Here is a 27,689-nt window from a genome sequence, read left to right as displayed (position 1 = left end):
TCGGGTGCCGGGAATAGATCTAACAACGCTGATCAAAGGTCTGAACCGCTGACAACTGTTTGAGGCTCGTCGTCAACGGCTCTCAGTTTGTCGAGAACGTGAAATCAGGTTGGCTGGGTCGGAATCTGAAAATGAAAGCTGAGCGGCAAAGTAAGGCTGTTAGAGAAGCATCGCAGCTGGGGCTGAGAGAGGGCGAGATGAGAAAACGAGCGGGCGTAAACTGCAGGGCGCTAAGCGAGCTGCTCGACCGCTTGCAAAAGGAAACAACGGCCGTCGACGGGGAATATTTTCAATTCAGGCACAATTCCTGCCAAATGATGATCGTCGAAACACTGCACTGCTTGCGGGGTTGTAAATTCGAACGAAAAGCAGAATCAGCCCAGCCTCGTCTGCAGCAGCAGCAGCAGCAGCATCCTGCAGTGGTGAGATTTTCCCCTTGACTCCTGTGCTATGCCGTGCCGTGTTTGGTCGATGTTTTTTCTGGCTGAGAGGCGTAAGCGGTTGAAACTCGTTTGGGCTCGACGACACCTCCGTGTGCAGGCAGTACAGACTCTAGACGGTGGCAGCTTCCCCGCACGCTCCCTTCGCCATCATCCGTACCTTTGCCTTGCACCTCCATTCTCTCTACGCTTCCTACCATCCACACGCAGAATCCGCAGATCCCTTCTCTTCATCCTTTCGCGTCGCAGTCGTTATCTCCTCTACATCCTAGCTTCGGAATCGTCTGACCACTGTCAAAGAACAGTTCGCATTGCAAAACCTCGACCATCTCTTTGATCCGCGCTTTCTTTCTAGCGTCGACCGCCCGCCTGCTTCGTTCGGCCTTTCCGCTCGCAGCCGTAGCTATAGTCCAAGCAAACCCGCTTGCAGCTCGATTGCACATCGCCTTGGCGGTATCACAAAGCACCGCACACCAAGAAGTGCAAGCCCCTGTACCCCATCCCATACAAAGATGCTCTCATCAGTACCATCCACATCAAGAGCAGCTGCGCTCCTGATCGCAGCCACGCTTCTCCTCCTCGCCACCACCACCGAAGCACAAGTCTCGAGCGCATTCGCAGGAACAAGCTTCCCCCTCTCCTCATACGTACCCGCCAACACCTTCACGCCCGTCACTACCTTCGCTCAGGCTACAGGAGGCAACCCAACCGTCATCGGCGGTCCCGGTCCATCACCTGCCTCCGGCTCCTACCAATACAGCTACACCGTCCCCACGCAAACCGTCCCCGCTATCTTCCCCTCGCAAGTCTACCAGAGCTTGGCCTCCAGCGCTGGCTACAACACGGCTCCCAACGCCAAAAATCTCGTACCAGACCCGAACAACCTTCAGATTCCAAGCAATGCGGCAGCGGATCAGTTCAACTTTGCCGCTGCCAAGGCTGTCTTCTTCAGCGTAGCAGCGGCTGCCGTGGTTGTGGTCATGCTCTGATCGGTCGCTTGCCGAAAATCACAAGTTACTGTCTCTACTTGGTCCTTCAATACTTCTTTTCGTACATGTTGACGACCCAGCCAGACACCAGCTCGGGTCCAGCCTTTACGCTTCTCTCATTCTGCTCTAATCTATTCATCGCTACCGTTTCTGGACATGCGACACCTCCTCTTTTTGGTCGCCCCCTTTCATGTGCTTTTCTAGCCTCACTCTCTGATCACAATGCCATTCCTTAAGGTGTCTGTCTCGTGGAGTCGATAGGTCCTGCTTCGGAATCTGATTCCAAGCTTCTGAGCATGGCATTGTGAGAGCTGAGACACTTTGACCAGCGATATGGAGCATAAGCGTCCACGGAGACAGTAGTGAGTGGTGTGATACAAGTACAATTGCGTAATGATGGTGTGTATGTGTGTAAAAGCCTTGACGGTGGGCTTTTTTGCCCGGTGGTGCAGTCTTGACTATCTCTGACGATCGTTCTTCCGTTTTTGTATACGCCGCGTTGTTCGGCAGCACCGCTGCTCACGACCTGGCTGATGGATCCACCGCCGTTGCATCGACCTGACTTGTTCCTCCCGGTGCGTTATTGCCCCCTGCTGCTGGAGGTGCGTTACCTCTGAATCGCTTCCTCATATCCAACTGTCATAGCAACAGATGGAATCAACGTCAGTCTCCGTTCTACTTCTTCTCGACCAAGGCTTCGGATACGTACCATACCACGTCTACACTCGACAAACGACTTGTACAGATGTTGACATTCCACCGGAAGCTCAGCCATGTGTGATGTGATGCATTCTTGCGCCGATTTGCCTTGCTTCAGGTAGCAGTCTGTTTTGAGGATGCAGTCTGTGAGATCGTTGCGGATGTGTTGACACTGTGAGCAGTCCAAGTGCGCAGAGGGGAAGCAAGTGGATGAAGGTACGTTTAGCTCGAATCCGTTGCCTGGAGAGACGCAATGCGCTTTCGTCCATGGCGACTTACCGAGCCGACCATCTTGTTGATCGATCCTAGATGATGACGTCGATGGTTCAGTGCGGGAAGAGGTGAGCGTGAACGTGAGAGAGGTGGGGATCAACAATGATGTTGAACGGTGATGAGCAAAGCGATGGCCTCGGGTGTCGGAAGAGGCACCGGAAAAAAATGTGGAGACTTGAATGTAAGGGAAACCGCTTCTTCGGATGCAGACTTAGCCTCACATCTTGACCCATCGCATTCAGTGCTTTCATTACTCATCTACACAAGGCTACGACGGACTACAGAACTTCTAGACACCGTCACAATCGATTGTCATCACTTCGCACGCGATCATGACAGCAGTCTTCGGCGACTCGACATCTCCACCTCGTAGCTCCTCTCGTCGTAATTGTCGCTGAACACCCACGGCAGCAATGTGAAGAAGCACATGATGAACAGCACCGATCCGCCCAGCAGAGCGGATGCGATCACGAGATGTTTGGGCGTTGCGTGCATCTTGAGCTTGTGCGGATCATGACGCGTGATGTTGTGATGGTGTTCGTGGCGAAGTCGATCGCCTGGATCGGTGGTGTTCGTCAAGAGCGGGAAGGTGATGTTGAAGTCATCCAGGAAGATTCGCTGCACCGACTTGTCAGCACGGATCATCGGGTAGTCCTGATGAGATGTTCCTGCGATCACGTCGAACGTGTGATTGGGGGGGAAGCCGCCGAGCCGACCGAGTGAAAGGACGAACTGCGAGCCGCGATCCAGATGGCTTCCTCCCTGCATCTTTGCCTGACAGTGCGTGTCGCCGGCCCCCGTGTCCGCGAGTCCGATCGCATAGTGAATACTGCGCGAACGGAAACGCTCGACGACGGCCTCTTTGCTAGCGTTGACATCTCTACGTGCGTAGCCAATGACGCTGGAGACGTTGCCCAGACCATAGCCCCAGCTATCCCATCCGATGCAGGAAGCATTTTGGTACGGTCGCTGATCGTCCAGCCATGCCCACGAACCCGGGTTGCCCACCCAAAAGCGCATATTGCTATCGTATGCCTTGGTTCTCTTCAGCATCGCATAGCGTTGCACCGCCTGTCCACCCATCGAGTGTCCTGCGATCACAACTTGCTTGATGGAAGGAAACTCTCCCGACTTGAAGATGAAGTCGGTGATGTTGTCCAACACGTGATACGAGCTTAGATTAGCTCGTGGTTGTTCGTTGCGCACTTTGTGTCCGGACTGCCACTGCGAACCGTGCCAGTACAGCTCACCCTCTCTTACTGCCCCCGAATCCTTGTCGTCGGAATTGAGAAAGACCGGTCCAACGATCATGACCTGATCCTCTGAGATGCCGTTGCTCGCGTTCGAAGCTGCGACGGCGAGAGCGTTGCGAAAAAGGTTGGCGTACTTCCACGAGTCGCGCGGCTTACCAGGCATGGTGATGACGGCTCGTTGGATCCGGCTGTTGTCTTCTCCTGGTCGATAGCTCTGCGAGATGTACATGGGCATGACGAGGTTTGGAAGCACTTGGAAAGTGCGGTTGAGGGTGAATCCCGCCATGTCTGGCAGATCTTTCCAGGCTGATTTGCCGTTTACAAGCTGTACAGGATCGGTAGAGGGCGTTGCTACAATTGGGACCTGAGCAAGCCAGGGAGGATTGCCGTCGTCAGCGTCTCCCTTGGAAATCAGGATGTCATCAGGTGGATCTGAGCTGTTGTTGGGAACGTTCGGCATCTGTTGAATAGCCGCTGCAGCTTTGAGTGGGTCTGGCTCATCTGCGATGTACTGAAACTCCGCTTGGCGCTTGAGAAGATGACTTTGATGCTTGTGAGCGTCTGCTGTTCCGGCGACAAGAGCCAGCAGGAGAATGCTGAGCTGGATAGCGAGCAGACTCGGCAAGGTGCCGAAGGCTCGATTCCACATCCTAGAGAACGTGCTAGTCGATGTCAAAGAGAGAATGGATGGAATAGAGCGAGAGACATGGATCTGATCTCAACGCAGAGATACAGTAGGCAGAGCGTGGGGTTGGACCCCATTGTCGCTCTCATTCGCCCAAGGTGGGTTGCTCTGCCATCCCCAAATGAAGCTCTGCGCGCGCTTCGCAGAATGCAGCAAGGCCGGATGAAGATTAAAGTTGATGAAGCATCGCAGTGACGAGTCCACGCCATTTCTGAGCTCTGTCTTTGCCGCGGTATTGCCCCTTTCACCGTCTGCGCAGGACCGTGAGAACTTCGTGACTTGCTAAACAAGCGCCCGCGTAGCCAAGATACTTGAGCGGAAGCGCGCAGTCGCTGTGTGGTCTGATGGAGTCGGAAAGAGCGACGGCTGATAGCACCATAGAGTTTGCCTCAAATGTATGCGAGATTCCGAGCTTAATTTGGTGACAACGTCAGAAAGCGTGTGTCGCCAAAGATCACCTCGGCGAGTTTCCCTTCGAGAACGAAGGTGGCCTGGCTTTCATTTGAGCGCATGTTCGGATTGAAAGTGATGCACAGGTTTGGTGTCTGACAGCGCAATTCAGGAGAATGACACTCTTGCTGGCAAAGGCTCACCCATTCAGTCATTACACTGGTCCTCGGAAGTATGACCGTCGGTGGAGTAAAGCTGCACAGGCCAGGCGCGAAGAATCTTCGCAGGCTGGTCGACGAAGGGCACCTGCGCTGGCAAATCATTATAAAGGGCTGCCGTATCGTGTGAACCTTGCCCAGTTTCGTCCTTCAATTATCTCTCGTATCATACATTCGTCTACTTCATTCACTGACCCTTACCTGCGATCTTTGATCTCTATCGCGGGATTCATTATGGCCGCGATCTTGCAAAGGGATGGGTATTGGATTGCGTATCGCGCCACCAACAGCTGGACTGATGGTGAACGGCACATCATTTTGTCCGACTCCGCAAACGTCGGTTGTGATCCCTGCGGTTTCAAGTAGAGGGATGCTTTCACATGGATCGAAATATGTATCTCATCAGGGACTGTCTTCGTCCAACTCGAGTTTAAAAACTCTGATGACTACCCCGAACAGGCCTTCGTGAGCAACGACGCCAGCATGGAAATAGTATTGTCAATGAACGTCAAAGGCACATGTCGTTCTTTCACCGTTTGGGAAGCAGAAGCCCGGTTCCAGAAACAGAACGGCCGCTCTTTCGACGATGGAATCTACAAAATTTGGAGCCTTGATCCTAAATCCAAGACCATGCGAGATCTCCGATTTGCTGCAGGATCGCGCTGCAGCGCTGCCGTCACTATCATAGGCTACCCAAATAACGACACGAGCGAGCGCAGTGAAAACCAGATCACACCAATCATGCAGGAACCGAAGCTGCCGCTCAACTCCCTGGCTCACCTGATCACCTCGTCGGATACAGACTGCATAAGACTTGCTCCAACAGTCCCCGCCGACGAGAAGCGCACTCTACGAGCACACATGAAGACCTTGTGTAACGCCAGCAGCTACTTTGACAGTCTTCTGCGATCCGGATTTTCCGAAGCTGAGTCCCTTCGCCGTTGTGTCCAACTTAGCGGCAGCTCCGAGACAGGAGAAGGGAGCTCTTCCTCAGATGGTCTTTCGACCACGAAGAAGGACTCAACGTCAGATCTTATACGGAAAAGCTTCTCGCCAGTCCTTCAAGTGCCAGACATGAGCTATAGCGAGCTCGAAACATTGCTCTTCTATGTCCACACAGGTGTGGCTGCTTTTGCCCGGCGCGATCGCTCTTTCAGAGGGGTTAGAAGTGCCTCCTCCCTCGACAATACTTCCACAGCTACCTCTCAAGACAACAAGAGGAAACGCTCTGACTCAAGCGAAGGCGACGGCCCGTGGTGGAAAGAATGCCTCGATCCGGCTAATGCATTCGACATGTATCGCATTGCCGACAAGTACGGCATCTTGGGCTTGCGCCAAAAAGCGCTTGGACATATCCGTTCAGAACTCAAGACGACAAGGCCCGATCCTGTGCAGTTCTTGGAGGACTTGAAGCTGCACAAAGAGATCGCGCTGTTCCCCGAGATCTACGATCTTTATCAAGAAGCGTTCATGCGGAAAGACGAAAGTGTCCTACTACAAGTCTGGAAAGATTATATGTCGACGCTTGCCATCGACCGTTAGATAGGACCCCTTCAGCCCAGGGTTCTCAGAAACTGTAACGACGATTTCAGCGTTGAGCGCTCTCTGTTGGCTCCGTCTCTCACTGTATGCTTCATCTCCCTTGCGCCTCTGTGCTCTGAAAGCTTATCACCGCTACTCAAATCAAATCGCGAGCAAAGATCTGCCGATTGCACCCTCGCGCGTGTGCCTCACTTTGTTCCCTGGATTTGGCTTTGTCTTCAGCAAGCATGCCGTGGTTCCATCTCAAGAGCATTGTCGTACAGGCAACATTCCTTCGGTCTTGAGATGTCATAACTTAGCTAGAGCCCGCTTTACCGTCATCTGCTGAGCCGTAAATCGGTTGCTCTTCGAGAACGTGTCCTGTGGAAGGCGCGCCGGAAAAATAGCGACGAAATTCGCCGTTGGTGCGCTATCTGAGTCTCAATTCCCGTCTTCTCACGAACAGAGGCACAAGATCAGGAGATTCGAAACTTCTCGGCGGCCACGGCAGAAGAACATCATCGTGCCGAGATGTGCTTACCCATTGCATAGCCCGCCTTTCGCTTGGCGTCAGGGAATTGATTTGGGTGACGTCCACGCTGCCAAGACCCTTGTTCGCTATCTGATTCCTCGCGGCTGTGGCCAGACGCCGTTCGTCATCGGCCTTTCGCAAACAGATTAGGCTAAGGCTCCGCCATCTAAAGGTTGCCGACATGAGTGGTGCTTACTCCCTCCAACATTGTCACCACCATCAGCCCCCTGGCTTGTTCTTTGGATAGATTCGCACAACGCACAACCATGATCTCCTGGACGTTTCGATAGAGGATCTCGATTCGGTTCATTTCCGCCACCCGTACCCAATCGACTGCCACCACGTCCCTTCACGGGCTCCCGAGATGTTGTCGCGTTCCGCTGTCTCGGTGACAGCGCTCGCTGCGATCCTTCTGCTGTCGAGCGCAGTTCTGGCAGGCAACTACACCTTACGCGAAGAGATCACCGGACGACAATTTCTCGACCGCTTCTGGTTCTGGTCATACAGCGATCCCACGCACGGTACGGTCGACTATGTGGACGAGTTCACCGCAGTCGCGCGAGGTCTGGCAACCGTCAACTCGGACGGTCGATTCATGATCCGTGCCGACAATACGACAGTAGTACCATTTGGGCAGGGTCGACAGAGCGTGCGGTTGCACAGCAAGCGCCTGATGAGCGACGGCGTGCTCGTAGCCAAGTTCACCCACATGCCGCAAGGATGCGCGACGTGGCCCGCATTCTGGACATGCACCAACGATAGATGGCCGAGTGGAGGAGAGATTGACATTGTCGAAGGCGCAAACGACCAGGGACCACGCAACCTCGCCAGTCTGCACACACTCTACGGATGCCACATCCCAACTGGCTCGCGATCGGATCAGGCCGGCGTGACATCACAATCTGACTGCTCGTATCAGCCAGGCTGCTCTGCTTCTTTTAACGCCAACAACTCGTTCGGACCCAACTTCAATCAGAATGGCGGAGGCTACTTTGCCATGCGCCGCGAAACCAGACCGGGCGACCCGGGCATCGGCGTCTACTTTTGGCCCATCTCGACAGCTCCTTCCGCCATGCCTGCAGTTGTGGCTGCCATCGCAAACGGCGTGTCCGCTCCCAAGTACGTCGTGACCAACAGCAATGCCACTGGCAGCGACCGTTCCGAACTCGCCAAGTGGGGGCAGCCGTCGGCCTTCTTCGCCAACACCGCCAACTCGACGGCCAGCGCATCTGCTCTCGCAACGGGAGATGGATCTGTGTGCCAGATGCAAGACTACTTTGACGAACACGAGATCATCATCAACCTGACGCTCTGCGGTGACTGGGCGGGAGAGACGTTCGGGTTCAGTGGATGCGCGGCGCAGTACCAAAATGCATCGTGCGAAAGCTTTGTGCGCAATAACCCAAGTGCTTTCACTGACGCTAGGTGGGAGATCGACTACATGCGGGTGTACGACAATGCCTCTTCACCTAACGGACGACCTGCAAGACTCTTGTCTTTCGCGATCTTGCTTGCAATGATTGGCTACTTGGTGGTATAGAACAGCGAACAGCGATAGATCAGACAAACAGAATGTACAACAGTATCCATAGAAGCGATTGTCGAGTTTGAAGCGTTGGACTGTGGTGTCCGATAATGAGGTCGGGAAAAGGGAGTGTAAGGTACGAGAATGAGTCTCGCCAATTGGTTCTTTTTGCTAAAAAACGAAAATGCAAAAAGCGGTTCCAAAAAGGGAGAAAAAGAACTGCAGCACCTAGGATTCCCGCGTGGTCCCCCACCGCAGTACTGACTAGGCGATGTTGTGCTTAACTTCGCAGATCGGACGGGATGCGGTGCTTTCACAACTCTGTGGCCGCAGATGAGAGGTCAATCTTCCGAAGGCCACATATACCCCAAAGCGGGCAGCGCAGGTTCGGGCGTTACCAATCAACAAGACGCCATGTGTAGCTGCTGAAAATTACTTATGTAGAAGAGGACGATCTCACAGCGCCGACATTTCCGGCTCAAGCCGGGTTCTTGCGAAACTCACTTGAGCCGGTGTGGCCGAGGCGATCCAAGCCGCTCACTGCGCACAGCTGGACACACATGTCCAGGCACAGATCAAACACCAGAGCATCGCTGATCTAGAGGATGGCCGTCCGCGGCAGATTTGCTCTTATCTTGCCGGCTGGCAGAGCAATACGCGAGTTACAGGCATTGGCAGCTTACGTTGTGACAGTTTGCTAGAGGTTTGAAGCCATGCAAAAGACCAGAAAAGTTTCGACGTGAAATTTTTCCGGATGGTGAAAGCGGGTCGGCTATTCTTGACAGATGCTGCAATGCATCATAGCCTTCAGCCGAATTTCCGGCAGCGTGCCGGAACGCTTTCTCGCTTGTGCTACAGTGTGCTAGGACAACATATTGCCGCTCGGCTGGCTGTCCTGTTCGCAGATCACATACAGCACTGCGAAAGGCAAACAAAACTTTGTGATGTGCTTTCTACAGCGTGTGCCCGGCTTATCTTCCCGGCGGATGTCTACGGTCATATCACATCGCGGCCATCACATCACCAACGTGACACATTCAGAAGACCGAGTTCTGGATGAACGAACGCTACGAGCGGCAAGCGTCTCCAAGAACCGACACCTGCGGCCACAGTAGCCGACGGGCGTTTGCACGACACATCATCACACTTCACAGCCGTGCGATCGCTTCCTTCCGAGTCTATGCCCTTGTTCGTAGCACGCCACAAGTTGTTCCCAACACCATCAGATGCCATTAGTTATTGCTTCCCTTCCACCATTCGCTCAGCGCTCGACCAATCCCGCCCGACGTAGCTATCCAGCTGTCTGTTGGAAGTCACGTCTTTTTCGTCTGGCAAGAGCATCGCCGCCTCTTCTTTACTCAACAAGCTTCACTGGGTCCACCATCTGCGCCGTCAACATCAACCTTGATCTTGCACCGGCAATCTATGTCGCTCGTACATCCCGATTCCTGGCGACACTAACCAGCGCAATATGTCTCGTAACACGCAGCGACACCCGCAGTCAGCAGCGACGGCGGTGGAGCAGGCTTCTACATCTTCTCCAATGTCCCAATCAATAGCATCGACGTCGTCGTCTGACCCATATCTACCGACACCTTCACGCCGTAGCTCCTTTCCCGAGAATCAGACCGCTGTGGCAACGCCGGCTCACTTCTCCGAGGCTCCCACACGTGTCAACTCGCTCGACTTCTCGCTGCCCCACGACAAGCTGCACAAGCTGCACGAACAGATCGAGAAGGGAGACTCGACCGCTATCGCCGAGTACGAGAAGCTCGCTCATCTTCATCAGCTTCCACCGCACGAGCATCTCAAATCGCACTTGCACGCACAGCGTCACCACAGATCTCATAAGGACGACGACGCGGAGTCGGGCGCGAACGCTCAAGATGGCAGCATACTGGAAGAAGGATCGCGTTCGGACGATGCCAGTGGTGGAGCGGAGAAAATGGGAAACGAGCAGGAGAAGCTGCCTGCTGTCATGCTGACGGAAGATGAAGACCCGAATCATTGGAGCGTCCGTCGAAAGTGGACGGTCACTGCTCTGGTCTCGTTCCTCTACTTCAACTCCACCATCACCTCGTCCGTTGGCACAGGCGCCACGCTCCAGTACATCGCGCAGTTCGGCATTTCGCAGGAAGTTGCAGCCCTTGTGCTGTCCATCTATATGATCGGCTTCTGCGTCGGTCCCCCGCTCTGGGCTCCTATCTCAGAGCTGTACGGGCGCTGCATCGTCAACTACATCTCCGTCCTAGGCTACTTTGTCTTCAACATCGGGTGCGCGCTCGCGAACAACGTTCAGACGCTGCTCGTTTGCCGCTTCTTCGTCGGCCTCTTTGCTGCTGCGCCTCAATCCAACTCGGGCGGAACCATCTCAGATATCTGGCTGCCAAGGGTTCGTCTTTGGCCCATGTTCACCTACTCTTTGTCTGCTTTCATGGGCCCTACCCTGGGCCCGCTGGTAGGCGGATACATCTCGGGCGACCTGCCTGACTCGCAACGATGGAGGTGGATCTACTGGATGCTCTGTATGATCTCAGCTGTCTCTATGCTGTTGATCATCCTCATCCAGTCAGAGTCTTATGCTCCCGTCCTGCTCAAACGCAAAGCTCGTCGCATGCGTGCAGAAACGGGCCGCAATGACATCCTGGCTCCTGACGAGACCCTGAACGAGGATGGAACCCTTGCGCCCATCTCGTGGTCAGAAATTCTTCGTGTATACGTTGGCAGACCATTCCATATGCTCTTCACCGAAGCGCCACTGATGTATGCCACGCTCTGGACGTCGTTCTGCTACGCCATCATTTTCATCTTCTTCGAGGCCTACCCAGTCGTCTTCTCTGGCACGTACGGTTTCAATGCGGGCGAAGTCGGTCTCGCTTTTCTGGCGATCGGACTCGGGATTGCCCTTTCAGCTCCGATCGTGGGCTGGTTCAACAAGCGCTCGATCAAGGCGCGCATCGCTGCTGGAGGCAAGCCCGTGCCCGAATCTCGGCTGCCTCAAGTAGCTCTCTCGGCACCTCTGTTCGCCATCGGCTTCTTCTGGTTTGGCTGGACGGCACGCGCATCCATCCATTGGATCGTCCCCATCCTCGCCGGCCTGCCTATCGGCATCTCGCTCATGCTCGCTTTCAACTCGCTGGCGACGTACGCGGCAGAGTGCTATCACATCTACACGGCGTCGGCTCTCGCAGCGATGGCCTTCTCGAGGTGTCTCTTTGCCATCTTTGTACCGCTCTTCGGCAGGCAGATGTTCGAAGGACTGGGTACGGGGTGGGCGTCGAGCTTGCTGGGATTTGTTTCGATCGCTGCGATCCCGATCCCGTTCGTGTTTTTGAAGTATGGAAAGGCGATTCGACAGAGGAGCAAGATGTGTATCAATGCTTGAACTTCTTTATGTATACTAGGTAATGACACGTTCGCATGGGAATATCGCCATGCCCCAGCAGAGGCTTTTCTCAGGTCACACGAATCGAACAGAGCGCTGCGAGATGTGAGTTTGAAAGGGTGCATTGCGCAAAAGGCAAGAAAGGCTATCTAGCGGACAAATCCCAAAAGAGACGAAAGCACGAGAAAGAAACGGGTATAGGAGCTACAGTGCTCAAGCACCTGCGCGACGGCCGAGGTTGCCGGAAGTGGCACGCCAGAAGGCCTTTGAAGCGATGATGCCCCAGTACTCGAAGGTGTACGTGAAAGCAATGCAGAAGATTGTGAGGAGGATGTAGCTTGTGACGAAGACGACCATGATGGTGGCAAAGTAGTTTACGCCGTGGACGAGCATGGTGACGCACAGCCAGGAGCCCCAAGTCCAGAAGATGATGCCGTGGAGCAGGAAGTAGGCCATCGAGTGTTTGCCGAGGAAGGACCAGACTCGAAGACGGAACAGTTGACGGAAGGCCGCGGAGTGGTCTGCGAGGATGAAGATGCTCATCACGAAGAACCAAGCCGAGGTTCGTGGACGTTGGTATTTGTAACCGACGTCGTCGTTCCACTTGTTGGGCTTGCTGTTGTAGAAGTTGGGGTGGACGCCGATGTCCATGACGTCAAAGTCGGCACCGGGAGCGTTGGGAATGTACATGAGCCATTCCTGAACGCAGCATGCGGCAAAGAAGAGCCAAGGGATGACCTTGCCCTTGAGCGCGAACTTCTGACGGATGCGTTCCGGGATCCGCAACAGCTTGGCATATCCTTTGGGCAGCAGAGGGATACCCATCTCACCCCACTTGCGGTACTTGAGGTTGATGTCGAGATCGGCAATGACGAGACCCGCCATGAAGAAAAGATCCCACGTCTGTGCGTACCACGACAGCAAGATGCACAGGAAGTAGAAGAAGAATCGCTTCCAAGTGGTCTTGATCTCGTGCGCAAACACAGCGCAGAGCATACACGTCCATGCACCTTGGACAATGACGGGTATGGTCCAGAGCACACCGGTAGCGTAACGGGTGACGAGAGCCGGGTTATCAGGAGGCGAAGCCCACCAGAGAGCGATGAACGAGTCGATGAAGTCGAGCGCATTGTCGTAGTTCTGCCAGTACGACCAGGTGGACCACGTCAGCGAGTTCATGCGAGCAACCCACTTGTAGGCGCCGACGTCAATCATCATATAGTTGGCTAGAACTGCGCCAGCGGCAGGGATGATGAGACGAGGCATACGACGGACCGAGTTGTCGGCGAGGGACTGGATGCCACCCTTGACAAGGTATCGAGATCCCATGGTACGCGAAGGGAGCAAGAAGAAGATACCCAGAACCAAACCGGCATTGATGACGATGGGACCGAAGATGACACGGATCCAGTACTCGAAGTGGTAGTAGTGGTGGGGACCGTAGAAGTTGGCCATGGCGTTCCAGAACATCAGGATGAAGTGTCCGAGCGAGACGAACAGACAGGCGAAACCACGCATGCCGTCCAGGTAGTCGATACGAGCGTCACCAGAAGCCGTCTTCATGCCATCTCCCGAGATGAAGAAGAAGTTGTAGACCCTCTGATAGATGACGGTGAAGAACGAGTGACCGTTGGGCGCGGGATGCACAACCGTGGACAGACGACGAGCAGCGTTCTTATCACCCATGGCGGGCTGAGCGAGTTGACCGATGACCAAGTCGACGCCCATGCTCTTACGTTTGTTCCACTGAATGATCTTGGGTTCGTTGTCCCAGTTGATGTTGACCGAAGACGAGTAACCGTGGCTGGCACCGACGTTGTTATTGTTGCCACCGCCGGTGCCGCTGTAGTTGAGCAACGAGGCGGTCGAGTTGGCAGCCGAATGAAGGCCGCCGGAAGCGGCGTACTTGGGAGCAATGTAAGGGAGGCTGACGTTGCTGCTGCTGTCCTGGAGGTACCGCTGGGTGCGAGCAGCATCGTGAGAGTTGGTAGGCACCTGGATGTCGGACTCGTAGGAGTCGAATCGGCTCAAATCGGGTCGCTGGGGAGGATAGCTGCTAGCCTGCTCGGTGACATCGGTGCGCGTCTCGTCGAATTGATCGAAGCGCGGGCTGCTGCCGACGGCAGAGGCGTTGTTTGCGGCACCACCACCGTAAGGGCTGTTACGGTGCATTCGGTTGGCAGCCATCTGCTGACGGAAATTGGAGTTCTCGCGGGGGAACGCGGGACGGTTCACCAGCTGGAATTGGTTCGAGGAAGGGACCGGGACGCGGTTGATGCTGCTAGCACGGCTGTTAGAGCGAGGAGGCGAGCTGCCACCAGGAGCGGCCTTGGCGTTGAGAGTCTCGATCGACTCGAGGCTCTCGCTGCTAGTCGAAGGCTTCATGGCGGTGGAATCGTGGAAGTGAGGCAAGCCGGGCTGGTTGGCGTCGCGGTCTTCCTTGTAATCCGGACTGCGGAGGACGTCGACCGATTCCCAGAAGCGTGCGTCGTCCTCGTCGACGTCGCTCTCATCATCGGATCCCCAGTCGTCCATCAGCTCGGGAACGGCCCAGATCTGCTTGTACGGCTTCTCAAAGTCGGCGGCCGCCTTGGATCGGGGTGAGTCGGTGAGTTCGTCAATCTCGTCGTACTGCTCGAGAGCAGCCTGCTTCTGCTGCTCCTCTGCAAGGGCGAGCTTGGCGGCCTTACGCTTCTTCTCAGCGTCCTTGATCTTACGAATGTAGAGACCGTGAGCGACGGTGACAGCGAGAAGGAGCAGGAAGAAGATCTCGATGATGGCAGCCCAGATGGGAACGTGGAACTTGCCCTTCTTCAGTTTGTACTGAACGACGGCATCAAGGTCGAAGGGGGTGCTGGATCGCAAGGTCTGATCCTCGGTACTGCAGACCGCCCTGGAGGACGCGGCAGCAGCAGCACATTGCGAGACGAACTGATCGTGACGCTCGAGGCGCGACGAGTTGAAGAAGAAGCGCGTGTACATGACACGTGCAACATTCGGCTCGTACATGGGAGGACCCTGTGAAGCCGACGGTTCACCGTTCGCCCACACCTCAAGCGAGACGGGTGCCGGAGTGGTAGGAAGGTTGATTGCGTTCTGGCCCTTGACGTATTCTTTGAAGCTGACCGAGTTGTTCTCGGCGTTGTTTTTGAACTGAACAACGGTCGAGTTGAGCCACTCCATGCGATGCTCAAGGAAAGCGGTGGAGTTGGTCAGGGTGAAGTTCTGGACGTATGTGAGGTTGGTCTTGAGCGGGTCATCGTTCCATCGAGCAGCGGCAAAGCCCCAGTCGAGCGTCGAGTTGTACATGTAGTCGTGCGTCATGATGTCGATGTGCATGCGCTCCGAGTCGTTGTACGCGACGGAGAACTTCAAACCGGAACCGTAGCCGTGGTCAAAGCCGGGGGCGAGGTCGATGAAAGGGGGCTTGATGCTGGCACGGAAGGAGCCATAGAGGATATCGCGACGTCGCGTGACGAGGCTTGAGCCGTTGACGATGTGCCTCTTTTGGTTAGCAGGGGAAACCTCCATTGCAAGACCCTCTGTACGGTTGTCGATGTAGGTGTTGTTGTAGCTGATAGCACTGAGGAAGGTTGCGCCAAACGACTCCTCGTACTTGTTGATGTGATTGCCGACAGCGGACCAGGTCTGTTGGCCTGTGCCGGTGTCACCAGCGGGCATGCCACCCTCGGTCTTGGGAGAAATGACAGGGTTCATAACAATGTCATCGAGACCAGACTCGTTGAAGTAGGAGAAGGAAGCATCGGTCCAAAGGTGGTTTGTGGACGGATCCAAATAGCCACATTCGCAATCTGCTTTGACGCGCAGAGAGAAGCTCGACAAGGCCAGAACAGCCGTTGCCAAGAATCCAAATGCCTTGACCATTTTGACGAACGCGCGGAGCAGAGGGGAAGAGAGAGTAGGCAAAGTCTAGGCTAGCACAGCGAGATCTGCTTGGTGCGAGGAGAAGACTTCGAGCCGCTCCGATACGAGAAAAGCCGGGGCGCGGATGCGAACTCAAGCCGGTACGAAGCCGGTGAGAAGCTTGAATTCACTGTACTCTCAATGAGTACAGACTGGAGTGACGGGGGCGAGTCTCTTGATGAGGATGTCGAAGGGTTGGTCGTGGGAGGTCGTCAAGAAAGATCGGAAGGACTCGCAAAGGGATATATGTGATCTAGCAAGAAAGACTCAAGACTGACCTCAGAGACTAACAGCGAGGGGGACGAAGTCTCAGTCAGCGGCCAGTGCAGCAGCGTGTGTGGATGTCGAGGCAGGCATGTCTCGCCCAGATCGACAAGAGCGAATGTGTAACCGGAAGCAGAATCGACGCTGGCAGACCAAGCAAGGTGCGAGCGCCTGGACCTACATCGCTCGCAGAGGAGGGCGTAGCTAGGGACCGCTGCATGATGGCGGCGGCGGACATGGTTTGGGTCGTGGTGAGACATATGCGGACGACCGTGCTGGCGGGCTTCGGTGTTTGACAGCTCGAGAGGCTCTGGAACGCGGCTCAACGCAAGCGGAAAGAAGTCGTTCGGAAGGAACTCCAAAATGGAAGATTAAAAAATATCAAACTAAAATTTATGAGATAATCACTATCATGAAGAAAGAAAAATAAAACGACTAAATTTCTGGTAGCCTTCTAGCGAAAGTGTTGATCAAACTTCATCACACGGCGCTTGCGATGCCAGAGATTGGCTGTAGGGGGTTCTGACCGGCGAACGCAGCAGCGGCGAACGCAGCAGGGAGCAGCAGTAGAGTTGAAACCAAAGTAGCATGTGGAGCCAATTTCCTGAAGTCGACTCCAAGACTGCTGGCTGGGCGCAGACCTGTTCGAGGCCTGGGAAAAGCAACGTGCGCTCGAGGAGCGGCAGGGAAGAGGAGGAACAGGGAGGGAGAGGGAGGGACAGATGAGCAGAAACGGAATGCCTGGCAGCTAAAACAAGGCGGAAAGCGGAGTTTGTAAGCAGGGCGTCGCGGTCGAGTTGCACAGGTGAGCAACAGCGGCGAGTACTGTATGGCCACAGCACAAGATGGGTCTTACCACCACCAACTCTAGCACCAAATTCACTTAGATCTCCGTCTTAATTTCTTTTTGAGGCTTGACATGCGGATACTGTCAATCTTCAGAACTATGTGATGAGTTCCAAGATGTCGCCAATTCCGATACATGTTGGCGTTAGACTTCCACAGATGTTTCCGAACAGCACCAGCTCTGTCGTAGCGGCTCGGCACTAGTCCAAGCGCGCGACGGCTCGAGGCATGCTATGACGAAGCCCAACACACCACTGATGCGAAGGAAGATGTGCCTGGCATAATCGGAACAGCGTACATAGGCTCCACAATTTCGTCACGAGGAGGACCATGCGCTCGCTCAATTGTTCAAGGCTGTCACGGTACAAGCGAGTGTCCAAGAGCGCGCCATGTTTCGGCTTAGGTAGTGCTGGCAGAGGAGCATCGTACGATCGAAAGGGCAGGCGCCAGTCTGACGAGTACAGTATCCACAGTAGACATGATGCAAGCCGTATTTCATTAAATTTGGGAAATCCATCGTGTAGATCCGAAAAGAACATGGCGGCTAAGCCAGATCCACTTTGCTGTGCATCTGCTCAACTTTCTGGAGCACTACAAAATTCACTCGCTTACGGCTCGCAGCTCTGTGGGACGGCGTCTGGCCTTGTTTCAGACGGAGTTCCAACTGCGTGATATCCGCAAACAGCATTGGGCCCCAGCCTTCTTATCAACCTTGATTTGTTCGATGGTCGAGCTGTCCGAGAGTTGGACTCGTGCACAGCATAAGCACAGGTACGATGTTGATCTTCCACTGCCATGGCGACAAAGTTGAGCAAGAAGAAGAATCCGATGAGACATTGGAGGTGCTGGTTATTCAGGTAGGTGATAAACACGCGCTGCCGAATGGCGCCCGAAACGTGGCGATAATCGCCACTGTTGGCTCATGTCTCACTTCCGTACCACTAGCTTCTTGTGGAAAGCCGGTGGAGGGCTAGTGAGAGTAGCCACGCACTGTACGCTTGCGAGCTCCTGCCGAAATCCCTGACTCTCCACAGATTGAATGTCAGGCTCCGCAGTGCCGCTGTCTCGCGTACGGCGTGGCTGCATTGGCATGCCTCGGTGTCAGAGGTTGCACTTTCATCCATCGATATCACACTGCGTACACTTGCTTGTTGTCGCATGGCTAAGAGCAAGCTTGACGTTGTCAAGCCGCAACGAGAGGCGACTGGCGCTTAGACGTTACGAAGCTGCAGTTGAGCTAGTATGGCGACCACAGCGGTGAAGCGGAGCAGAACGCATGCTCTGTCTCACAAGAAAAAAAGAAAAAAACGAATTGGATAAAAAAGGGGCGATTTGAGCCGAATCAGTGTCAGAAAGTAGGGTCGGAACTTGAAAAATGAAGTCTGGATCATCAGCGCATGTGTCTAGCCGCCTGCTCTGCATGAAAGAAGAAAATGAAAAAAAAACAACGTTCGCAGGCTCAGCCTCGCGACCGATTCCTCGACACTTTGCCAAAGCCGGATACGGCTGTGGATTTCCTTTTCTTTTTTTTTACGCCCACATCCGCTTCCGGCTCTGCTTCTATAGTTTTTTGTTGGCGTGCATTTGAAATACTCGGATGACAGCCATTGAAGCACCACGATCCGGGCCTTTTGCGCCACGCTAGGTTGCTTTGTCGGGCCATCATGATCAAGTTCCCGCCCAAAGTACAAGCTGCCTTCGGGCATTCGGCATTCAAATCTGTTGTCCAAGCGCCGTCAGTGCTTGACCTCTAGCGTGTCCGCAATTAATTTTGTCTTACGCTTTCGGTCTAGATTGCTGTCTTCTAAGCAGATGTCGAGACGCCCGACACGTCCAGCCAAAATGAGGCCCTCAACCTGCCGCATGCCGGATTCCTTGACAATCGAGAGCGAGGGCGCCGCTGTCGCCCACTGTTTCACATTTGTGCTCTTGCCTAAAGCATCGTGCGTGCTGGGCTGTCTGAGTGAGCATTTCTCATATCTGTCAGGGTTACTCGCTGATGATAACTCTCCTTCTTGGATCCTTCTCGCCCAACCTCGGCCATTGATCTTTGATATTGGTCACTCCGTTTATTGTCTACGTTTTGATCATCTTCCTCCATCACCCTCACCCATATCATACCCTTCCATCGTCACGTCAGATATACCATCAAGCAAAAGTCTCCACTACGCTGCCACGAGCAACGCCGTAGAACGACCGATTCCTCAAGAGATCCACATTCGCCGCGTTTCAAGATCTGCGTCTTGAAAGCTCATAATCCGACAAGATGGCAGGCTCTTTGTTGCCGAAGATGCTACGTCAAGCATCGGCGTGGTACTACGGCTGGACGCCCATGATCATGCTCATCTGCTACAGCATGCTCTCCTTCTTTTTCTACTTGCTCATTCCTGCCGGCTTGCATCGAGCGATTTGGTACTCCTTGGTCGCGTTGCAGACGTTCACTGCCCTGTCCGTGTCAACCGAAGCCATGCAGAGCATCCGGCCCTCGATCAATGCGCGAAAGGCATGGCGACACGCCAAGGTGCACGGCTTCAAGCTCGACGAGGGCCAAGAATGGCCATTCATCGACGTGGTGCTCGTGGCATACCTTCCCAACGAGCAGGAGATCATCATGCGTCAGGTCAAGTACGCACTTCGCGAGCTCAATTACCCTAAACACCGCATGACGATCAATGTCTGCTACAACACTCCGTATCCCATCGAACCCGTCGAGACCGAGCTTCGCGACCTTGCCAAGGAACGTTCCAACTTGCGTATCATCAAGGTGCCCAAGTCCACCTCCAAGGCGGACAACATCAATCACTTCCTTACTCTCGAAGGCAAGGGCGAGATCATCACGCTCTACGACACGGACCACTACCCCGAGCCCGATGCGCTGCGATGGGTCGCCAAGCGCTTCATGCAGGGAGGTGTCGATATCATCCAGGGACGCTGCTGCATCTACAACTACTCGGAAACCTTCATGACCAAGCTAATCGCCTCGGAGTTCGATCTGATCTACGGTGTAATGCACTCTGGTCGTGCCGAAATCCAAGGGTACGGTTTCTTCGGTGGCTCCAACGGACACTGGAACGCATCGCTGCTTCGCACGCTCGGAATGCAAAAGCACATGTTGACCGAAGACATCGACTCGTCGATGCGCGCTATCATCTCTGGTGCTCGTATCGAGTATGACCTCAAGGTGCTTTCGTATGAACTGGCTCCCGAGACTCTACCCGCCCTGGTCAAGCAACGTCTTCGTTGGGCGCAGGGATGGACGCAGGTCGCCTTCCGTCACGCCATGCCTTCAATCCGTCGTGGTGCCTACTCGGACAACAACGGCTGGCGCTCGCGTGTCGGTTTGTTCCAGCTGCTGCTCTACCGCGAGTTCTACTTCTACATCAACTCGCAGCTGGTGTTCATGCTTGCTTCGGGTATCTGCTACAACATCCCTACGCAGGGATTGACTCGCTACTTCGAGGACTTCGGCGGTTACGCTCTGTCGATGTTCGCGTTGGCGGTCAACCTGATCTGCTTGGGCTTGACGGTTTGCATTCAGGCGAGGAACCGTTCGCACTTCACTGGCATGGGTGGTATTATCCTATTCGCGCTGTGCACACCGATTTGGTACTCGGTGACGTCGCTGATGGCCATCTTCTGTCACTTCCGAGAGTTTATCAAGTTCGAAAAGTGGAACCCTACCGCTCGTACTTCGAAGAACACTTCGACGGCCAACTCGCTAGCGACGTCGCAGGCTCAGTCGGAAGCCGTCTCCAAGCGAAACAGCGCTGCTTGAGCGTCGCGTCTAGGCTCGTTCCGTTCTTCTTTTGCTCATCTGATTCTTTCAAGTCATTGTTCTCCTTGCGATGTGTTTAGACCTTGCGTATTTGGGAATATAGATCCATGGTTCTGATGAGACCCAAAAGTCTGTGATGTGTCACGATGAGAGTGCTCTTGAATGAAGAAGACAAAGCATCGGTTCGGTGGGTTCGGTGTGGGAGGGGAAGAGGCATCGCACCTCTCTTTTCTGTCTACTGCTTATTCGCCTTGACTCCGTACCTATCCATCTCTTGCTGAATCAACTTTCCGACATCAGCAATTGCATCGGCCATTCGAATGCCCACATCGTTCCACATCATCTTCTTCTCTACGGCACTGCTCGTGTCGTCTCTCCAGATGGCTCCTGCATGGCCGAACATCTGACCTGGAGGAGTGTTGAGACCGGCGATGAAGCCTACGATGGGTTTGACGAACTTGTCCTTATCATCTTTCTGCCTGTACTTGCAATTGGGGTCGTTGAGAAGCGTGTAGACTTCCTCCTCCATCGTACCTCCGATCTCACCTGCGAGAACGATGGCTTGGGTATCTTTGTCGTTGAACAAGAACTCGAGTGCTTCCACGGTACGAGTTCCCGGGTAGAAATCGCCTCCGAGACCTAGGATGTACGACTGACCCAAACTTTTGGTCGCATACGCAGCTTCGTACGACAGCGTGCCTGATCTCGAAGCGATCCCGACCGGACCAGGAGCACAGGTGATCATGGGTGCAATTCCCATCCTGCATCCCCTTGGGTTGCAATACCCCGGACTGTTCGCTCCGACCAACCTCGACTTGGACTGCGAATGCAGCACCTCCATAACGCGAAACTGATCTTTGACGGGTACACCTTCGGCGACGCTGACGATGAGAGGGATCTCGGCTTTGATGGCTTCGATGATAGCGTCGGCTGCCAGTGCGGGCGGAACGAAGACGGAGGTGGCATCGACACGAATGCCGGCGTCGAGGACTTCGGCAACCGAGTTGAAGACAGGTCGGCCACCGAGGTGTTTGGAGCCGCCTTTGCCGGGAGAGACGCCGGCGACGACATTGGTGCCCATGTCGAGGGAGATCTGGGTGTGCACGGTGGAGGCTTTGCCGGTGAAACCTTGGACGATGACGTTGGAGTGTGGACCGGCGGCGAGGTTAGGAATTGTGTCCGCATAGCTGCAGAGACGCACAGAGGATGCTAAGCCTCGCCGCAACAAAGTTGAAGGGATCTTGTTGGCAGCGACGAGGTTGCGTATCGCGCTTCGGCTTGTTTGATAGATCATGCTGACGTTGAGGAGGGATCCAAGCCAACGAGGATACGGAGCAGAGAGAAGAATGGCGAAAAGCGAAGATGTCCTACGACCTGATCGATGGGTCGAGTAGAAGCGTGCTACCACCTTTGAGTGGTGTGTGTGTCAACCTTAGGGCTGCGTCGATACTCTAGCGTGAATACGACGTCGATAAGTGGGCATCTAGGATTTATTCCTCGATTCGCTCTCGACGACCGAATGAGTGGATTGGTGGGGCCGTTCTGGCGATGGACAAAGCGGTAGTGCGGGGAAGACGACGGCTTGGACGCAATTCCCGCATTGCATTTCGCTCAATTCGGCGGCCGAAACCGCCAATTCGGATTGCGACACAGCAACAGCAGAACAGCAGCAGAGCGACGCGCATCGTAAATTCGCACCGCCGCTCGTGTTTTATCCCCGCACGCACGGTCGCACTGCGGGGACGAACCCAAATCTGAAGGACCGTCATCACCGCTCTCGTCGATGTCAAGTCGCAGCCTACATCTAGAACATCTGCCTGTCAACACTGCACTTAATCTGGGAGGGCAACGCCAAGGTGATCACACACTAGACCCAGCGCTCTTTCTTCGAGTCCATCACCTCACGATAGCAGAAGAGCGATATCATCACCATGCTGTCAAGGACCTCAGCAACATTCGGCATGTTCGTCCCACGATGGCTAGCGACACGCAATGTACTTCGTCCAGCTCTTGGCGCCGGCCGCGTCGCATCTGGTGTTCGAGACTTTCATCTTCAATCAAAGGATATCCCTGCTTTCCTCTCCAAAGCAGGTACCGACCTCCCAACCTCTGTCCAAGTCGAGACCGATCCTGCCACGTCAAGTGATAGTGGCAAAGGCGTAGCAGTCCTCATCTCTGCGGATCGTGATCCGCAGCCGTCTTGGCCTGCTGACAGCGATGTAGGCAAAGGCAAGTTTTACGGTCCAAGCATCCTCTCTGCTCCTGTCACCAAGCTCTCATCGCTCGACAAGACGTATTTCGGCAAAGGAGGGCTAGGACTGCTCAAGCTGCGTCAACAGCAGCCGGACTCGATCGCACATGCTGCTGTGCGATCCGAAACATCATCGCTTTCCGTTTCTGCACTCGAATCGCTCGTTCATGGCATGGCTGGCAAAGAAGCGCAGACTGTCATCGAGTCCATGTGGAAGATCTTCGACCAGTACGAAGGTCTCTGGTTCAGTTTCACCCTCATCCCTTCTTCCGACGGTTCCGTCAAGGTGGTAGCGCCGTACATGGAGTTCGACGACTTTGCGGTGCGACGTCAACCTTTGCTCAAGCCGTACTTTGAGTCTCGTCCGCGCAACGGTAACACTGCACGCGCCGAAGACGGTGGTCTGTTCTACGTCAAGCTCTCGGACGTTGATGCACCGACACCCACGCAGGCCGATTCGGGTAAATCTCTGCCCGAGGGTAATGTAGGATGCTTCGGGTATGGTGCAGGTAACGCAATGGCCACCATGGACGGTCTCAATGTTGCGGGTGGTAGACCTGCCAACTTTCTGGACGGTGGAGGAGGCGCCAACCGCGTCAATGCCAAGCTGGCAGTCGAGACGCTGAACAGAGATCCTGCGGTAAAAGCCATCTTTGTCAATACATTTGGTGGCATCACGAGAACAGACATCGTCTCGCAGGGCATCATCGATGCCGTCAAGAACGACAAGATCACCAAACCCATCGTCGTGAGGATGAAGGGTACAGGGTCGGAGGATGCTGCCAAAGTGCTGCAAGCGTCCGGATTGGAGTTCGCCTTCCATGACGATTTCAACGCTGCCGCTGCTCATGCCGTAAAGGCCGCTAATCAGGGTCATCTCTAAGGAGACAGACAAATCTGCATCACATTGTTCCGTAGTGACAAAGAGTGACCGAACGTGTGCCGGGTCTAGTCAAAAGAAGGTCCCAGCGCGATGAGATTGAAGTTGACCTCCTCCGGATTTAACGCCATGTAGCTCTCCTTGACGTAGTCCACCGCCACGGGCAGCAAGTCTTCCTGCGTGCCCACCTTCTTCCCCCTCTTAATCGGACCCTTTCTTCCGCCTGATCCATCCAGCTCGACCAACTCGCCATCTTTGCTCTTCACAAAGCACACAAAGTGCAAGATCACATTGTCCAGATCCTCGGGAGCCTGACTCTGTCCCTGACTAGCTGTTGCCTCGTGAACCGTCTGCAGCTCTTTCGAGTTGACCAAGATGTCCGCTCTTTCGTCCGCGTCCTGAGTCGACCTTGCCTTCTTGAAGAGAGTGTCGAGCGGCGAGTCGGGCTTGATGGCGTCGGAAGCAGAGGAGTTGGCTAGAGCGTGTAAGAGTCCGATGGTGCCACATGCGTTGCCGATGGTCTGCTTGAACCACAAGATGTCCGAGTCAGAAGTGGCTGGTTGAGCGGCTGCGTTTTCGGTCTCACGTAGCTTCTCCATGGAAGGAGTGATGGGAAAGAGGAGGAGCACAGCAGCGACGGGCTGTGGCACCATGGCGAGAAGGTCGGGGTCGGTACCGTAGATGTCGTGGAAGGCGAATTTTGACGTGTCCATGCCCATTGAGGAGCACCAGCTGGTAAATAGCTCCGGGTTGGATTCGAGAGGCACCCACTTCATCCTTGTTTCGGTCATGGTAGCGAGGTGATGCGTTCCGGCTGTTTGAAGGGGTGCGGTGAGGGTGACGGTGGTGTTGTGGAGTGTCGAAAGGGATGGTAGGGTTGTCGTGATGGTGGTCGGTGCGAGGCTGCGGCCAAGTTCTCAGAGGTGGAGGACCGAGGAAAAATGAAACTCGTGTTAGAGTGAGCAGCGATGCGGAAGTCGGACTTGGCTTTGCTTCGAGTTGCCGTCCAACATCGAGACCCTTCATTTATTCCCTTGTCCGGAAGCCTTCGCCTTTCACACATCCGTGGCGAGACAGTAAGCTCTGCTCGCTGCTACGCCCCAGTACTGGATTGGACCTTGCAAGATGTCATCAGCGGCGGGCAACAGAAGACCACGTCAGATCACTCCAACCTCACCCTCGCCTTCGCCCGAACCGCAACCGGGCAACACGAACGGCTCCACCACTCACAGTGCCACCGCCGGCCTTCCTCCATCCCATCCTACCCAATCAAGCCTTCCAGACACGTCTACCGCTAGCAATGATATTGATCCGGCGGATGCAGTACGCGCGGACCTCGAGACGCGCGTCCGCTCCGTCGTCGACCTCCTCTACCAACTCGCCGTGTGCTCCGCCGACGTCCAAGAAGGCTCCCAACATCTCGTCGCCAACAAAGTCAACGAATGCATCCAGGCTCTCGCTGCTCTTGATGCGACCAAAGACGAGCTGCATCGAGCACACATGATGATCCCGCAGGACGTATTGGAGATGCTAGATACGGGAAAGAATCCCGACATCCACACGAGAAACTTTGTCAACAGGTTGGCGAGCGAGAATCAGTACAGCTACGGTCAACACAGGGCGGTGGAGAGCTACAAGAGTAGCCTGGACGCTGCGCTGGATCAGGCATTTCCAGAATTGATAGAGGTGGACACGGATGAGGCGGACGCGAAGTCCTGATGGATGCTTAGTGACCAAAAGCTGAAGAAGATACCAGTATACCCCCGGTCTAAGTTCACCTCACGTATGGCAAGCACACAAGCAGATATCATCACAAGCGCAAATGACTCAAATCGTTCCAATCGGACTGCCACATCAGAACAAAGACGTTTGACGGGTCTTAGGGGCTGAAGCTCCACCTACCCTCGATCTTGCCACCGTGCAGCTTCTCCGCCATCTCGAGCACCTCCTTACGGCCCTTCATCTCCAATCCCTTCGGACCCATCTCTTCCAAACGGAATCCACCGAGGCCCGCGATCGGCTCTCCCTTTTCAGCCTTGGTCTTGAGTTCCTCTGGCACCGGCAGCGTCGGCGGCATCCATCGCTGTGCACCTCTCCTGTCCTCCGCCTTCAAGGATCCCAATGCGATCCTGACTTCTTCGGCCAACCATCCAATAGAGCCTTTGCGGAAAGCGCGCGCATAGACAGGCTCGTTCTCGTACCACGACAGCTCCATCCTCCAAGCTGCCGTTTTGAACCCGTCCTGCTTCTCTGCCGCCACGTGCAAATGACCGCCCACAGGACATACTTTGCCGTCCTGAGCGCGAGCTCCAGACGCAGGACATACAGCCGGAATCCCATCCGAGAGCAGGCTTTCGATCGAAAACACGTGTCCGTCTTCATCCGATGCGATCGGAACGTTGCTCAGCGGTTTGCGTCTCGGCAGCATCAACATTCGTGTCACCGTGGCACGGATGCCGAACAACACATCTTTGAACGTAACGATCCAGCCGGGAGCACGTGGGTAACCCATCGCTTCTCGCAATGTATCATCCATCAACGATGCGACCAGCTTCCGAGCGAATCCGTGCAGTGCACTCGGCAGCGCGTACAGCAGCAAGTTCGTAGTGTGGTCCGCAACATCTCTGTTGCACTGCTGAAAGACCATGTTGGAACGTTCGTAGTTCTCGCTCCACTCGGTAAACTCTTCCAGGGTCTCTGGAATGTCCGTGATGTTCATGCATCGACCTATGTGGTAGAAGAGCGAGAAGAGTGCTTCTTTTTCGAGTGGTGAGAGGCGACGCCATTCGTATCGATCGATCCATTTGGCCGGTTCGATGACGAACGTGCTGAGAGTGTATTTCAGGTCATCGTTGGAGATCTTGTTCTTCCATCTGCCGTGGAGAAAGTTGACACGAGCTAGAGCGATCGAGGATCGTGGATCGTTTGGGTCTTCGCCGAAGTGCTCCCAATCCTCACCTTGACCCTCTAATTTGGCCGACTCGGATTCGCCGCCGTTCGGCAGGTCCAGCCTGGGCACCGGGAATGTCATGAAGGCTTGGATCAATCCAGAAGTATCAACGTATCGCCTGCCCGCATTCTCCGCTTTTCCCAACTGGCCCGTATGCAACAAGAGCGAAGAAATAGTCGGGATTCCGTACGTACGGAACAATGCAAATTCGAGCGACTTTGTGAATGTGAAAGGGAAGTCCATGTTGCCAGACAACCGCACGATTCGTTGAGCATCGCGAACGCCTTTGTACGAATCGATCATGCGCGGTTTCGAGGTACTGGCAGGAACGCCGGGAAGCGAGTAGCGAGAACCATAGCGGGCGTGAATGTGACGATATCGCGAGAAACGTTGCAGGTGGACGCGAGCCAGATGGATGGCAAGCAATGCAGCTGCCCAGATTTGCCAGCTGACCATCTCTATCAATCGTGTTGGAGGACAGTGTTCTGAGATCAGGAGATGCGATGGTGGTGAGGCTAAAGGTGAAGGAGAGCATGCGCTGGGCGAGGGAAAGGCAATTGTCTGTTGCAGTTCAAGGTCCGAACCAGAGCGGGGAAGGACGAAGCATGGAGATGCCCTGTGCGACCCAAAAAAGCGGTTGGACCCTTGGCGTCTTCAACGCACAATCAGCTAGGCGAGGTGGATGGTGGGATGCACATGTCAGCTGCTCTTTGCATATGTTACCGCCCAAGCATTTGGTTTTTTGTTCTAATCCTTCGACACCTGTTCTCCAGAAGGGCGGACCTGTTCCGCGGTCATGGAGCAATTCTCGGGACGATATGCCAATCACTTCTGCAAGGGACAGAGGACTGTGCATAGAGTGGCTAGAAGTTTTCCCCGCATTCTTCGG

General features: G+C 54.7%; 15 protein-coding genes and 1 non-coding gene across 16 annotated transcripts; 8 read left to right on the top strand and 8 right to left on the bottom strand.

The window, feature by feature from the left end:
* Positions 1–197: 197 nt before the first annotated feature.
* Positions 198–1,429, top strand: PHSY_000242 (hypothetical protein; the record flags this gene model as incomplete). Its single annotated transcript, XM_012330884.1, has 2 exons — positions 198–422; positions 713–1,429. 2 exons carry the CDS (start codon positions 198–200, stop codon positions 1,427–1,429), a joined length of 942 nt encoding a protein of 313 aa, XP_012186274.1.
* A 607-nt stretch (positions 1,430–2,036) lies between these two features.
* Positions 2,037–2,419, bottom strand: PHSY_000241 (short chain dehydrogenase; the record flags this gene model as incomplete). Its single annotated transcript, XM_012330883.1, has 2 exons — positions 2,037–2,300; positions 2,408–2,419. The coding sequence occupies 2 exons, from the start codon at positions 2,417–2,419 to the stop codon at positions 2,037–2,039; spliced, it is 276 nt and encodes a 91-aa protein (XP_012186273.1).
* A 312-nt stretch (positions 2,420–2,731) lies between these two features.
* On the bottom strand, positions 2,732–4,114 carry PHSY_000240 (hypothetical protein; the record flags this gene model as incomplete). Its single annotated transcript, XM_012330882.1, has 1 exon — positions 2,732–4,114. One exon carries the CDS (start codon positions 4,112–4,114, stop codon positions 2,732–2,734), a length of 1,383 nt encoding a protein of 460 aa, XP_012186272.1.
* A 78-nt stretch (positions 4,115–4,192) lies between these two features.
* PHSY_000239 (hypothetical protein) lies at positions 4,193–6,489 on the top strand (the record flags this gene model as incomplete). Its single annotated transcript, XM_012330881.1, has 2 exons — positions 4,193–4,280; positions 5,354–6,489. The coding sequence occupies 2 exons, from the start codon at positions 4,193–4,195 to the stop codon at positions 6,487–6,489; spliced, it is 1,224 nt and encodes a 407-aa protein (XP_012186271.1).
* Positions 6,490–7,364: 875 nt separating this feature from the next.
* Positions 7,365–8,540, top strand: PHSY_000238 (glycoside hydrolase; the record flags this gene model as incomplete). The annotated part of the gene is made up of 1 exon (XM_012330880.1): positions 7,365–8,540. The coding sequence occupies one exon, from the start codon at positions 7,365–7,367 to the stop codon at positions 8,538–8,540; it is 1,176 nt and encodes a 391-aa protein (XP_012186270.1).
* A 201-nt stretch (positions 8,541–8,741) lies between these two features.
* PHSY_007525 lies at positions 8,742–8,856 on the bottom strand. The gene has a single exon (XR_001099824.1). It is a non-coding gene; the product is annotated as a 5S ribosomal RNA (ribosomal RNA).
* Positions 8,857–9,996: 1,140 nt separating this feature from the next.
* On the top strand, positions 9,997–11,910 carry PHSY_000237 (multidrug transporter; the record flags this gene model as incomplete). Its single annotated transcript, XM_012330879.1, has 1 exon — positions 9,997–11,910. The coding sequence occupies one exon, from the start codon at positions 9,997–9,999 to the stop codon at positions 11,908–11,910; it is 1,914 nt and encodes a 637-aa protein (XP_012186269.1).
* Positions 11,911–12,123: 213 nt separating this feature from the next.
* PHSY_000236 (hypothetical protein) lies at positions 12,124–15,795 on the bottom strand (the record flags this gene model as incomplete). The annotated part of the gene is made up of 1 exon (XM_012330878.1): positions 12,124–15,795. One exon carries the CDS (start codon positions 15,793–15,795, stop codon positions 12,124–12,126), a length of 3,672 nt encoding a protein of 1,223 aa, XP_012186268.1.
* A 421-nt stretch (positions 15,796–16,216) lies between these two features.
* PHSY_000235 (hypothetical protein) lies at positions 16,217–18,159 on the top strand (the record flags this gene model as incomplete). Its single annotated transcript, XM_012330877.1, has 3 exons — positions 16,217–16,259; positions 17,469–17,715; positions 17,979–18,159. 3 exons carry the CDS (start codon positions 16,217–16,219, stop codon positions 18,157–18,159), a joined length of 471 nt encoding a protein of 156 aa, XP_012186267.1.
* A 1,051-nt stretch (positions 18,160–19,210) lies between these two features.
* PHSY_000234 (glycosyl transferase) lies at positions 19,211–20,719 on the top strand (the record flags this gene model as incomplete). Its single annotated transcript, XM_012330876.1, has 1 exon — positions 19,211–20,719. One exon carries the CDS (start codon positions 19,211–19,213, stop codon positions 20,717–20,719), a length of 1,509 nt encoding a protein of 502 aa, XP_012186266.1.
* A 235-nt stretch (positions 20,720–20,954) lies between these two features.
* On the bottom strand, positions 20,955–22,013 carry PHSY_000233 (succinyl-CoA ligase subunit alpha; the record flags this gene model as incomplete). The annotated part of the gene is made up of 1 exon (XM_012330875.1): positions 20,955–22,013. The coding sequence occupies one exon, from the start codon at positions 22,011–22,013 to the stop codon at positions 20,955–20,957; it is 1,059 nt and encodes a 352-aa protein (XP_012186265.1).
* A 196-nt stretch (positions 22,014–22,209) lies between these two features.
* Positions 22,210–22,488, bottom strand: PHSY_000232 (hypothetical protein; the record flags this gene model as incomplete). Its single annotated transcript, XM_012330874.1, has 1 exon — positions 22,210–22,488. One exon carries the CDS (start codon positions 22,486–22,488, stop codon positions 22,210–22,212), a length of 279 nt encoding a protein of 92 aa, XP_012186264.1.
* A 192-nt stretch (positions 22,489–22,680) lies between these two features.
* Positions 22,681–23,853, top strand: PHSY_000231 (succinyl-CoA synthetase beta subunit; the record flags this gene model as incomplete). Its single annotated transcript, XM_012330873.1, has 1 exon — positions 22,681–23,853. The coding sequence occupies one exon, from the start codon at positions 22,681–22,683 to the stop codon at positions 23,851–23,853; it is 1,173 nt and encodes a 390-aa protein (XP_012186263.1).
* Positions 23,854–23,918: 65 nt separating this feature from the next.
* Positions 23,919–24,569, bottom strand: PHSY_000230 (ubiquitin carboxyl-terminal hydrolase; the record flags this gene model as incomplete). The annotated part of the gene is made up of 1 exon (XM_012330872.1): positions 23,919–24,569. The coding sequence occupies one exon, from the start codon at positions 24,567–24,569 to the stop codon at positions 23,919–23,921; it is 651 nt and encodes a 216-aa protein (XP_012186262.1).
* A 406-nt stretch (positions 24,570–24,975) lies between these two features.
* On the top strand, positions 24,976–25,569 carry PHSY_000229 (hypothetical protein; the record flags this gene model as incomplete). The annotated part of the gene is made up of 1 exon (XM_012330871.1): positions 24,976–25,569. One exon carries the CDS (start codon positions 24,976–24,978, stop codon positions 25,567–25,569), a length of 594 nt encoding a protein of 197 aa, XP_012186261.1.
* Positions 25,570–25,729: 160 nt separating this feature from the next.
* PHSY_000228 (hypothetical protein) lies at positions 25,730–27,103 on the bottom strand (the record flags this gene model as incomplete). The annotated part of the gene is made up of 1 exon (XM_012330870.1): positions 25,730–27,103. The coding sequence occupies one exon, from the start codon at positions 27,101–27,103 to the stop codon at positions 25,730–25,732; it is 1,374 nt and encodes a 457-aa protein (XP_012186260.1).
* Positions 27,104–27,689: the final 586 nt, after the last annotated feature.

Source organism: Pseudozyma hubeiensis (assembly GCF_000403515.1).
Source record: "Pseudozyma hubeiensis SY62 DNA, scaffold: PHS4, whole genome shotgun sequence".
NCBI lineage: Eukaryota > Fungi > Basidiomycota > Ustilaginomycetes > Ustilaginales > Ustilaginaceae > Pseudozyma > Pseudozyma hubeiensis.
This window is presented reverse-complemented; position numbering and strand designations above follow the sequence as displayed.